The sequence below is a fragment of the Schistocerca nitens genome, chromosome 5 (assembly GCF_023898315.1).
Source record: "Schistocerca nitens isolate TAMUIC-IGC-003100 chromosome 5, iqSchNite1.1, whole genome shotgun sequence".
In the NCBI taxonomy this organism is placed as follows: Eukaryota; Metazoa; Arthropoda; class Insecta; order Orthoptera; family Acrididae; genus Schistocerca; species Schistocerca nitens.
Genome location: NC_064618.1, coordinates 506,947,775 through 506,961,643, shown reverse-complemented (window position 1 = coordinate 506,961,643; position 13,869 = coordinate 506,947,775). Strand labels below are relative to the sequence as shown.

Sequence of the window (13,869 nt, the reverse complement as noted above, 5' to 3'; positions counted from 1 at the left end):
AATTCGTCAGTTCGACCCGAATACCGAGAGGCAGGTTCCTGGTTAATCCTCCATGATGACACCCCATCCCACTAGCGAAGATTGTGGACTTTTTTCAGCCAGCAAATGGATCACAGTCTTGGATCACCAAATGTATTCGCCGGATTTGGCCCCAGCCAACTTTTGGTTGTTTCCCAAATTGAAGCTGGTAATAAAAGGACACCGTTATGATCCAATTAAAGCCATTGACGAAAATTGTCCTGTAGTACTAAATGCACCTCCGAAAAAGGGCTACAGTGGCTATTTGAAAACACTTTGAAAACGATTTCAGCTGTGTTTTGATTCAGGGAGAGACTATTTTGAACAAAAATAGTGACTTTCTGAACGTAATCCATAATTTTTATTTTTCATAGCAACAGTCTTCATGGAACTAAGACACACTGTGTATAGATCATGACCTCCAAATGTGCATGCTTTTTTTCCAGAATCGCCTGGTGTGTTGAATCAACAGCGCTGGCAACTGGAACTGGATTGCAGAAACTGTATCTGACACTCTGAACATCTTAAATCTTTCGTCAGAGTGCACCATGCGGGAATAGGCGGTGAAAGACGCGGCGGACATACGACACCTGGCAAAAATTCCACAGTTTGCGCTCGTCACAGGTCCAGAGAAGGACGAGGAGCGACTCTCCCTCCCTTTGAAACTTAAAAGGCACCGTGGCAGAGTTTGTGTGGTCGCGAGAAGCCACAGCCCCACGGATATCTCAATTTCGGGGACTGCTTTTGTGGGACACTTTTCCGCTCGTAATGGGAAGTACGGCCGCCAGTCGCCAGTCAGCACACAATACGGCCCGACGGTGGGTAGCTTGATGTATCACCGCGTGACAATAGCGGCAGGTAGGTGAGCGGAGGCCGAGAATGCAAGGTATGGGCCGCCACCTGGCATGTCCGAGTCGGTGGTCTGCTGCCCCCTTCCCAGTTGCGTCGCTCCTAGCTTGGTTTATAGCACAAAGTTGATTCAGTTTCCATAGTTACCGGACAATGACATTGCTTAGAATTCAGTGGCAGCTGAACCATGGTGCAGCTCGACATTTTTTATACACAAAAAGCCTACGAGGCAAAATTTATATACGAGTAGTCATAAGTTTTAATTACGACCTCGAAAAGTAAAGTTATATGTCTGCATTCCAGCTACACATTGAACTCCCTGCGCTACAGTACCGTAGCTCGACGCTAGAGGAGCCAGAAAAAGAAGCGAAGCAGCCGATTGATAAAGTGGACATTTTGTTTGGCTTCTGCAGCGGCGTGCAACGGTACTGTGGCGAGGGTCTTTACACTGAGGTGACAAGTCATGGGATAGCAATCTGCACATATACCGATGGCGGTAGCAATCCGTATACTAAGTATAAAACGGCAGTGCATTGGCTTAGCTGTCATTTGTACTCAGCTGATTCATGTGAAAAGCTTTCCAGTGTGATTATGGCCGCACGACGGCAACTAAGACTTTGAACGTGGAATGGTAGTGGAATCTTGACGCATGGGACATTTCATTTCGGAAACCATTAGGGAATTAAGTATACAACATCCACAGTGTCGACAGTTTACTGAGAATACCAAATTTCAGATATTACCTCTCATCACGGACAACACAGCGGCCGACGGCCTTCACTTAACGACCGAGAGCAGAGCCATCTGCATAGAATTGTGTATGCTAACAGACAAGCAGTCTTGTGTGAAATAACTGCAGAAATCAAAATGGGGCGTACGACGAACATATCTGTTAGGATAGTGTGACGAAATTTGGCATTAATGGGCTATGACAGCAGACGACTGATGCGAGTGGCTTTGTTAACAGCACGACATAGCCTGCAGCGCCTTTGGCTCATGACGATGCCGACTGGATCCTAGATGACTGAAAACCCATGGCCTGGACAGATAAGTCCCGATTTCAGTTGGTAAGAGCTGATGATAGCATTCAAGTGTGGCATAGACTCCACAAAGCCAAGACCCAGCACATTCTGGACAATTTGAGTGAATTATTTGTCCAGCCAGAACGCCTGCCTGGCATATATCCTGTCAAACATTTACGGGACATAATCGAGAGGTCGGTCCATACACGAAATCCTGTGCAACCAGTTATGGATGACTATACAGGCAGCATTGCTCAATATTTCTGCAGGGGAGCAGCATGGCTCAATATTTCAGCAGGGGACTTCCATGTCAAGTTGCTGCACTACACCAGGCAAAAGGAGATCCAACATGGTATCCCATGACTTTTGTCACCTCAGTGTATAAAGTGCACTATGGCTGTAGACATGCACCTGCAAACAAATAAAAAATGAATGACTTAACATTATTGTTTTGAGGTGATAAAACTGAGACTGCTTTTCATACGTACCCCCACTATACTAGTGGACTGTGCAATGATGTTTGGCACGTTAGTAAGGTATTGCAGTGTGATGATTTCAATGTATACTAGAACTGCAAACATACGCATACAAACAAACAAAAAATGAATTACCTGGCATTCTGGTCATGCCTTGTGTATATTAAATTGAAAAATTATAGGATCGACAGGAACTTGAGTTTCATACACCTACATTATCCATCTGGCACTAAAAGAGCCACCAACCCATACAGACCCCTATCTCAGACAGTAAAGCAAGTCAGTGTGATGTGAAAATCACAACAACTTATAGTGAGATCCTCACTCCTAACTGACAATATACTCCCTGGAAACTGTACAAAAGCTCAGTACAAAGTAGTTTCAGAATTACTTCACATCCTCGGATTTTCTGTGTAGGTATCCTCTTTTCTCATCATAGATTATTCAGTTACACATATTTCTGCTGGTTTTTGTGAACTGTCTGTGTGACTTGAAGTTTTTTAGCACAGTAGAGAACACCATATAATTCATCATAGCCTAATTGTACAATTAACTTTGTGTGCCATGCTGCAATCATATAGCACTACTTGAGTCCGAGTGGAAACAAAAGTTTCCCTTTACTCTGTTGTTTATGTTACCATGAACATTTCCACTTTTACAATGATTTTCAAATAATAATTTGCCTGTGAAAATTGTGTGTGTGTGTGTGTGTGTGTGTGTGTGTGTGTGTGTATGAGAGAGAGAAAGAGAGAGAGAGAGAGAGAGAGAGAGAGAGAGAGAGAGAGAGAGTGAGAGAGATTTCTTTGAAGAACATTAATCCAGTTAAAACCACATTTCATACCATAATGATTCTGCAATATTCGATATGTGAATACGGGAATACGGTACTATTTTTTTCTTCTTCAACACACATTTCAGATACCTGATATAGGAGCAGAACTGACAGGTGGCTGCTATGGTTTTGCTGCAAAGTATATGCATTGGCCTGAGGATTTGATAGTTGGAGGCACAGTCAAGAATAAGACTGGACATATTAAAAAGTAAGCTGTTGTCTACTTTCTGGTATTCGCCACTGTTCATACTCTACGTCCTGCTATCACTAATGCCTGTTTATAATTTTCAGAGCTCGAGCTCTCCAAACTGTTGTGCAGTTGATGGGAGAACGAGAGTTATATGATTTCTGGTCAGCATCGTACAAAGTCCATCATGTTGAATGGACCCCTGAAAAAGCTGCCTTGGTGCTCGATACTTGGCAGAGGAGGTTCTCGGAGGTATGAGTTTATGTACTTCCAATGACATTAATTAAATATGGACAGTATCTCCCACATTACTTATCAATACTTCTTTCTTATACACTTGCAGGAACTTCAGAAGTATATGAATGGAGACAACGGTACATCTCCATATAGCATGTATTCATTTTCCACTACTACATTGAATGATATTCTAAGTCAATTTTCGGAACTGCGGTTAGAGAAAGTAATCGCTGGATATGTATTAATGGTAAGCCATGTAAAAACTAACTAATCACCTTCTATCAGTATAAAAACAAACCTCGTAGACAATAGTGCAGAAATGAGGTTAGTTTGTTTAACCCTTTAAAGTCCCAACAATATGAAAAAATATTACTTTAAAATTTTTCACATAATTAACCTTTATTATAAAATAAGAAATGTGTTACAAAATAAGAAACTGGCAAAAAGCAAACAGTCAGTTCTTTTAAAGAGTTGGTTTCACTTTGGAATCTCAGGGATGTATAGTTTACAACTACCCGTCATTTTGTGTGATGTATTTGAAAGCAATTTCGAATTTTTCCTGGACACAATCTCACATCTTGAAAATCCCATGCAGCACAATCTCCATGCTGAATGTTGCTTTAAATGCTGTAAATAACTGCTACAATGCACTACATTTGTAAAGTACCTCAGTATATCTCTGGTTTGCAATAGCATCGGTTGTTCCATGTAAAAGGCATTGGTACTTCAAAACAAAATTAATAATGCAGTGGTTTGATGCAAGATCACTGGTACTCAGAGGGTTAAAAGGCCTATTAGTATTCTATATTTTTTCGTAACAAAAGGGTGTATTATTGTTGCATGCCAAGAATGAAGTTTAATGGTGATGTTTTCTGACTCGAGATAGCATAAGATATATTTATCTGATTGTATGGAATGCTAAGCATTCGAACCGGCTAGAAAAGTGTGGTATTGTCTGAGTTCCAACAGCTATTAAGCAACTCATATTTTAGCTGTAACATAACAAGATAACTTTTGACATGCACCTGGGCAGAATACCATATTTGGGCCAGAGATCCAGGATCTTCTCCTGACCCATACAATAAAGGCTCTCTGCTGACTTTAGTGGTGGGGGGCAGGGGGGTTTCTAGGAAATATTTTCTATCAGAATGCTCCACTTTGTTCTCCAGAAATTTACTTGCACAATGTTAAATTTATCATGACAACAGAGGGACGAGATTTTTCAGACAGTAGGTAAGAATTCAATGGAGCCACAAACAAATGCAGTAAACTTCTTTCTTTCCCCCATTTCTCCCCTGGAACGTAAAGTAGCACACAAAACAGTATTTTTCTTAGAGAATAGTTAGTAAAATGTTTTGAGTGGTCATAGGCTGCCCAACAGTACTTATCCAGTTTGTCAGTACATTTCCTGGCATCAGTTGTTATACTTGCCATAGCACTACTGGGTTCCAATCCACTTTGTTTTAAAGAGTGAATAAGATTTCCACAGTCAGGTACCCTCCAGTGTATTCAATTTACTTAGCCATTAGAGTATAATGCCTTCTGTATTCTATATAATAAACTGAATTACCTTAGTATGACAAAAATCTGTAAATATACTTTGAACTGACACTTCTCTGAGTGTCAAAACATCTCAAAATTAATTTAGGCTGCAGTGCACCTAGCCGTACCAAAACATAGCATAAAGTTAACTCATGATATTTAACAAAAGTAATATGGTTACAATTTCATCCCCAGTCATTTTGAGATTTGTACAAAGCAAACAATGGGATGAATATGGATTTTTCTTGAAGCAAAGTGACTTATTTCCAGCTGTTATATGCTGGACTGTCGCTTCTGCGGTGGAGCGATCCGGTGCGCTCACAGACAGGTGTGGGTGTGGCAGGTGTGGTGCTAGTATCCATTACAGTGGCTGCTGGTCTGGGCTTCTGCGCTTTGCTTGGCATCGCCTTCAATGCCTCAACCACGCAGGTGAGTACCTTGACCACAGCTGTTCTCTATAGCAGCGCAACTGCCAATCAACAGGCTGACTCATGACTTGCTCTCCATTGCAGATTGTGCCATTTCTAGCACTTGGACTTGGTGTAGATGATATGTTTCTCTTGACACACACTTATGCTGACCAGGAAGTCACCAACATACAAACAGATGTAAGTACAGATTGCATAAAGCATTTTCCCATCTTATTCTTGTCTATAAAATGCATCCTATTCACACACAGGAACTAAGTACGTTATAGGATCATACGTATCATTGCAACAAAAATTTGAAAAAGTGATTTGAATAAAATAGCAGGACTCCACACAACTGTGATGCTGATTCTGTTTGCTCTTGCATCGTAGTAATAGTCAGGCCCTCAATAAATTAGACTCGTCAAACATGCTAATTTTTTATACCAAGCAAAATTACAAATAAGTTGTAAAATTACTACTATCATTGTCCAATCATTAAGTATTTCATCAAAAGGACTGCCTCTTTTGTTCCAGGAACAAACGGGCATGGTCCTGAAGCGGTCTGGTCTCAGCGTGCTGCTGACATCATTGAGCAATGCTTGCGCCTTCTTTGCTGCTGCACTCATCCCCATTCCTGCGCTCAGAGTCTTTTCACTGCAGGTTAGTTGGAAAACATTAAACACATGTCTGCTAATTGTAAATAAAAATTAAAGGAAGGTTGTGTAACAGTTATATTTAAACAAGTTATTTGAATAAATATTGCAATCTCACACCCTATTTTTATGTATGTTTTATCCTTCCATTATACCTTTAATTAATAACAGCAGAAATCCCTCTTAAAACTGGTTATATAGATATTAAAATATAGCAGTAACTTTTTAGAAAAAATATCAAACATGGTATTAATTCAGTCTTGTAATTTCTTAATTCAGGAAAAGATAAAATCTTAATAGTGTTTCATTTTCTTATGTCATTAATAATTTAATTTTAAATCAAAATTATCACATTTTCCTACACCTGGATAGCTATAATCTGGAAATCTTCATGTAACTATTGCTTCCACATTCCGATTTTTCCACACAACTGGCAGACATAACGATGGAGCACTAAATATAAAAATTATTCGTATTGACAAACTTTCCAGCATTTAGTATTATAAATTCGCACAAACAAGCCTGTAAAAATGTGTGCTCAGACACTCACTTAATTACCATAAAATTTTGTCCCCAGTTTTTATATCTACCACATATCACACAACAGCAAAGGAAAATAATGTGCAGCATAACAGAATACACAAAAGTAAATTTTATTGTTTCTCAGTTGACTTATCAACACTGTTCTACAGAAATAATAAGAGCTCAAAAAGGCATGTGTCCAAGATCTATCAATAATGATAGTCATTGCATGGCAGAATTTCACCCCATTAATCTTTTTGTAAATGATACTTTCTTCTGCCTTATAAGCAAACTTTAAACTAAAAAACTGAAAACAACTTTGTTAGAGTCATAGTGTCATATTCCTGACTGCTAAATCTAGTTTACATCTTTACCACTTGAGGCCAAGTTTGTTTTTGACAAGGCTAGTACAGCAATTATTAAATTGCATAAAAGAAGGAAAAAAGGTCTCCAATCAAGGGACCTGACCGCTGAATTTTATTCTGACTGCCATAGTTTTAGCATTCTGTTTTTTCATCCAAATGAATATAGTGATACACCAAGCTTCTGGGTTATTGCAGACCAGAGACTGCTCAGATGACCAAAAAACAAAGACGCTCCACATTTTTACTGGAAACTGCTATTTACTATATTTAAAAAACTTGCTTCATGACACATTTTAAAGCTCGCATTACTTATGCATTACTCGACAGGTGCCAACAACTTCCTTACAAAATCAAGTTTAAAAAGCAGTGTATTTTGGATCACCTGTTCTTAGTTTGTTTTCGGGAAATAGTCATCCAAATTTTCTGTTTTTCATTCATTTTCCTCTTGACAATGATTCTCACTTTCTGAAGAGCCACAACATCGGTATAGTCAAATGAATTTTGTTCTAATAATGCTTTTCAGTGTATCGGTGTGTGTGATTACAGTTTCCTAAGTCCACTCATCTTCACTCTTGTCCTCTACTTTTGTTCACTACATGCATATCAAACTCACTGCTCAATTTCAAGTTCACATGCACTGCTACTTAACCACTTGTAAATGGTTTTGTTACCTACGTATCTACAACAAGAAATTTTTCAAGTCTGTGTAGTGTGTTTAAAAAAATATTTCTTTTAATTATAATAAAATACTTCAGGCATAGATTTTTTTTTTCAAAAATTGCTGAACCATGCATAGATAACATATTTTGCAAATCGGATGATCCACAGTCTTATAATTGAGATCTTGCTGTAGTTTTAAAATATTCATTTCCAGTGTTATTATTATTATTATTAGATCTCAAAGTTGTGAGTTGTGTGTCCATACCTGTTGTTCCAATCATGATTTACAAAATTACAGGTGTTTCTTCCATGAAATTGCTTATTATTACGATTACCATAAAAAAACCTGTTAACCATCTAACCTCACTTATTTTTAATTTTTAAACCATTCTTGCATAAGATGTGTTAAAATTTCTTCCATAAAAGTATTTAATCCATAATGTTTATTTATATTGTAACATTTCTGCTTTACAGGCAGCAGTGCTCATGCTCTTTAACCTGGCAGCAATGTTGCTTGTGTACCCTGCAATTGTAAGCCTCGACCTGCGGCGACGACGTGCCGGTCGAGCTGATGTCCTCTGCTGCTGCACTTGTCCACAGCAGCCAGCTTTTACAAGTAGTTGTGTGACGTCAGATGGGGAGTCAGATCGGGGGCGGCCCAGGGCTACACGTATCACACCTGAGCCGCCCCCACCTCAGCCACGCAAGCTGACAGCTATCACACGTGCACTGCCTCCAGACCGTCAGCAAACTGTCACTGTGCTTGCAGCACCATCTCAAGCGACACAGGGTGCCTCTACAGCTCCACCTTCACCACTAGCCTCCCGAACACATCATTCTGCTGTGAGTATTTTATTTTACACATTAGCACTGTCCACCACACTTCAGTTTTGTGTCTTTTGATTATATATTGGGAATGGTTATAGTATGTATCTTTCCGTTCCATATATTGGTTTAGCTGTACTTAGAATCTTACTGTTTCATGCCTGGTAACAACCAGGTTCTCTTTTGTCTCTGAATACCTAGACTTTAATTGCTAGAAGTCAAAGAAAGCACTAAATAACCCTCACTATATTGTGGAGGCACTTAGTGATAGCTAAACACGTAAACATGGACTGTAGTGTGGTAGCTGAGTTTATTATCTTCTGTTCATTGTAAGAACACACTGCCACACACTCTACATACATGCCTATCTGGTTATCTGTTGGGGAATGAGGCACATTTCTGAATTGACAGAGAAAGAAAGAATATATAAATTATCTCTGGAAAAAGTCAGTGGAGAATACTGCTGGAAATAATCCTGGGCAAACACAGTGGAAGAAGGAAACATAAAACTGTTAAAACTACTGAGCTGGGAAACATGAAGATAATGAAATTAGTAATAACAATTTTAGGTAATAAGGATACAAAATAATTCAACTGCATGAAAAATTTCCTCTTGTACAATTGATGATAATGCATGGGAAAAAAGTAGACTGGTTAAACATATCAGCATAGGTGGAAGAGGCATGGAAAGATCAGAAGTGCCTTTTAGACAAATAGTATATTTTCTCCTTTCTATCAAATTATACAACAATGCTGCAGCACAGAACTCACAAAATTCCAATGTTTAGTTGTGTTTCCAGAATACTGTGCAAAAATGAGTGACAATAGCTCTTTCTGGAGAGTCATAGACAATACAATAACCTCTTCAAGAGAGAATTTCTTTGATTAAAGGAAGCTTTTAAGCATTCAGATTCCAGGGTAGCATTCTATAAGAAGCAAGAAACACAAATTCCAGTTGTTTTATTGACAGTGCAAGATTAACAAGGAGAAACCTACCTTCCCCTCCCCACAGCTATTTTTGTCCATTAGTGAAGCTGCCTCTCTCTGTTGCCTAATACCTATTTCTGAAGCTAGCACTGAAAATCTGCATGAACAATACTGCTGTTTACATGGGACTTTTATTCAGTACTGCTAACTTGCCTCCCTTGAGAAGGTCACAAACATACTCCTGAGTGGTGTTATGGTGTTACTTAACTTAGCAGTAGTCTGTTCAAATCTTGATGGTAGAAGAAATTACCACCACCAGTATTTTGCTCCAAACGGAAGTTAGGTGATGCAGTAAAGCTCCTGGTCACCAGATTTTGTGGCAATGTCCTGTATTAAATTCCAAACCTCCCTGTAGTATCTCAAGCAGTGAGGGACTGTGACAGTGTTGATTATGATCCATCTGTTAGATGGGGCATTAAACCTAATGGTGCCATTAAAGAGCAATATACTACCTTGCAACTGCAGGATTAACTCTCTTCCTTTCTGTCATCATTACACAACACAAATATGGCACCGCACTGTACACACACCCACTGTGGTCATCTGCACTCAACAGATACACCTATGAAACAACTCCCATGCACTACACGAAAAGGGACATTTGTGATTACATAGCCTAATAAGCCCTTGGGGTATCTCAGCCAACAATGCCATACGACTCTGCCTTTTCTCAAACTTCCCAAAGGGAAACTAACAACTCTAGTTTCTGCAAATGGTGTAACTTACATGAATTTCATAAGTGTTTAAAGAAATACTCTGAATCCCCAAGCAAGCATTGCTTAAGTAACAAAATGATATAGAACTAGCACACATTCGACAGCAGAAAGAGAAAATATGAGGGTATGGGACATGTATGTGTCTTACTCAAAGATGCAGTGACCAATTAAATAATGTTTTGTCCATAAATTAGTATTTCATATAATCTAAGCATAAATGAGTACAGATACCTTAGTGAAACTTTAGAACAGTTGAAAAAATTGTTTAAACATCTCAAGCGTCATTTCTGTAAATGTATAATTGCAACATTGCTTGCAGGAATGTTGGGTGGGTTCACGAGAAGTACTGACAGTGGATCCAGAGAGCGGTGAACAGCATTCCACTAGCTGTCCAATACATGGCTGTTGGCGATGGTCACTGACACGAGCAGCTGCACGGCATTATGCACCTTTTATTGCCAAAACCAGTGTGAAGGTATGTATCATATTCATGCGGTGCTAGTCGTCTCTTTATTGTCTGCCAGTTTTGACAAGTTAAGCATTTAAAAACGTGAGTACAATAACCTTATACAACTCAGAAATCCCAGTATCAGTGTTCCCTACAGTATGAGCTAATAAGAAAAATCTTGGCTTAAATTTGTTTGTATGTAAATTGGAGACATCGCTCAGAACATGAAAACAGATGTTACCATCAACTTACTACTGCTGTGATATACATTGTCTAAAAGCAAAATATATCTCACTGCAAAAATTAAATTTCTAAGAACAGTTCATCCAGCTAACCACTTTTATCATATTTCATCTTGGGATAGTCATTTTATTTGTGCTCTTTTTTCACACAGGTATTTTCCATGGTGCTAATGATCTTCGTCCTTGCTGGCAGTGTGTGGGGAGTATTTAAAGTCAGTGATGGGCTGGATCTGACAGATATTGTGCCACAGAACACTGAAGAGCATGCATTCCTTGGCGCACAAGAAAAGTATTTTGGCTTCTACAACATGTATGCTGTCACTCAGGGAAACTTTGAGTATCCAAATAATCAGAGGCTGCTGTATGAATACCACGAGGCCTTTATGAGGGTGCCCAACATTGTTAAAAATGACAATGGTGGTCTTCCAGATTTCTGGCTCAGCATGTTCAGAGATTGGCTCATAGGTGAGTGTTCTTTTCGTCAAGTACTCCCTGAGTGATTATAGAAACTGGTTTTGAAAAATGAATTTACCTGTGATTGTATTGACATGACACCATATATCTAACACTCTAACAATTAAAGCTTTCGGCCACTGGCCATTGTCAACTACACACACACACACACACACACACACACACACACACACACACACACACACACACACAGCGTGCGCGCTAATGCAACTTGGGCAACTGAGACCACACTGGCAGTGTGGCATCTCCGCTATATGGCGGGTAGCAACTTTCCTTTTCGTAATATTGTTGCATTCCATACCGGATTTTCCACTGTTTGATTTAACATTTACAAAGAAATTTTTTGAATCCACAGTATTAAAATACAGTATCTGATTACTTTAAAAAATCTCAGATCATTCCAGAAAAACCTGCCAAATGCTGTGCAGGCACGACAGATCTTTGAAACCTTTGCATAGCGAGTAAGTGACAAGATATTGTCTTCGCAAAGGAGTTTTTTGGTTTACTGTTCGATGCAGGTTCAGTTCACTTTTGTTTTCTTGCAAGGAAACATCATCAACTTCACTTCATATTTTAAGGAAAAAGAAGTACGCTTGCAAGATATCAGCCCCAGCAATCAAATGTGAAAATTTGTGCCATAATTCTGACAGATCGTAGTTATGACCTTCTGAAAGTACATCTTTTAAACTTTTATGCACACCGGTTGTTTCTCACTCAGTCTGCCCTACTGCAGTAACTTCATGCCCAAGTACGAAGTACTATACAGTGGAGTGAGAGGTTCACGAAATACTGTTTTTTCATTGGTAACATGTTTTGATGACTGTTTCTAGCATGTAGTTAATGACTGAGATCTCTTTGGTTTGAAAATTTTTATGTTGCGATTCACAAATGCAATGTATATGAATGAAACAAATTAGTGGATCATTACTGAAGCAGAGTGGAACTATTTAATTTTTTTTATCATCACTGTTATTCATTCTCAGGAGAGGCACTGTTCTTCAGTGAGATTCATATGATTAAATTGTAAAACAAAATTAATTAACTTCTTTCCAAAAAAGTTCTTCAGGTTCTTAGGTTTATTCATTTTGTTGAGGCATATATATACACCTGCAATGCCTGTATATCGATATGAGAAATTGTTAAAATGTTACTGAACTAACATGTGCATAAGGCTGACATATTAGATACTCATAGGTATAGTACTTCCTGTTTTTCATGTAGAATAACATCTGTTCTCGATCAAGATTTCAAAACACATTGGTCAGATGTGGCACTTTAGGCATAAGGCAACTGCAGTGGGGTAGAGCGAGTGACAAACAAGCAGTGTGAGTGAAAGTTTAAGAGCTGTACTTTCAGAAGTTCAAAACAATGTACTATCAAAATTAGGGCCAAATTGTTGTATGGGATAGTTTCCTGGGGCTGATATCTTGCAAGTGTGCTTTTTCTGCTTAAAATATTAGGTCAAGGTTGGTAATGTTTCCTTGTCAATGTCACTGAAAATCTTCAGTGTAAGTCAGAAAGGCTACATTTAGACCAAAGTTTTTTTGAATAATGTTGAACTAATATCAGCTGTTAGCACCAATCTTACAATGTAAGGAAATATAGCAACAATAACAACAAAAGTGATTAACACTTTTTATTAATACTTTACAAAAGAAAAGAAAAAAGGATATATGAAAAGGAAGTCTGAATTTTAGAGACTTGAAGAGATATGCTATGAAAAAATGTTTCAGGGCAAATTAGAAATGGATTGCTAAGATAACTATTATAATTCATAAAAAGTGAAAATACAGCAATGAGAACCATGAAATAACATTCTTCCTTACTTATCATTTGTGCAAGAATGCTTATGTGGAAGAAGAAGCTATACCTTAATTCACCTTCAGGATTAGATGTCCTCACAAAATTGATATTTTCTTTTCTCATTTTCAGAGCTCCAAAAGGCATTTGATCATGATTGGGAGCGTGGCTGCATAACACAGGAGAAATGGTATGCAAATGCCTCCGATGAAGCCATCCTAGCATACAAGCTATTAGTCCAGACAGGACATGTAGACAACCCTGTAGACAAGTCACAAGTTCGCCAGCTACGCCTTGTTGATGCAGAAGGCATTATAAGTCCAAAGGCATTCTATAATTACCTGAGTGCCTGGGCCACAAATGATGTACTAGCATACGGTGCATCCCAGGGCAACTTGAGACCCAAACCACGTTCATGGCTGCATGCACCTAGTGATGTTGGTCTCAAGATCCCCAAGTCCCCACCACTTACATATGCACAGATGCCTTTCTACTTGCATGGGCTTGGTGACACACAGAGCATCACACACCTCATCGGAGAGGTAAGACACATGCTTTCAAATGTTTTAAATACACTTGTCAATGCAGCAATAACAGTAGACAT

General features: G+C 38.8%; 1 protein-coding gene across 1 annotated transcript in view; it reads left to right on the top strand.

Annotated features, from left to right (window-relative positions):
* The window catches only part of LOC126260828 (protein patched), a 152,907-nt gene that overhangs the window by 129,701 nt on the left and 9,337 nt on the right, over window positions 1-13,869 (top strand). The window contains exons 8-17 of the mRNA XM_049958215.1: window positions 3,284-3,405; window positions 3,489-3,636; window positions 3,728-3,868; window positions 5,434-5,592; window positions 5,676-5,771; window positions 6,108-6,233; window positions 8,248-8,616; window positions 10,621-10,776; window positions 11,144-11,456; window positions 13,398-13,807. Of these exons, the coding sequence (XP_049814172.1) occupies window positions 3,284-3,405; window positions 3,489-3,636; window positions 3,728-3,868; window positions 5,434-5,592; window positions 5,676-5,771; window positions 6,108-6,233; window positions 8,248-8,616; window positions 10,621-10,776; window positions 11,144-11,456; window positions 13,398-13,807 (2,040 nt within the window). The remainder of the gene's footprint in view (window positions 1-3,283; window positions 3,406-3,488; window positions 3,637-3,727; window positions 3,869-5,433; window positions 5,593-5,675; window positions 5,772-6,107; window positions 6,234-8,247; window positions 8,617-10,620; window positions 10,777-11,143; window positions 11,457-13,397; window positions 13,808-13,869) is intronic.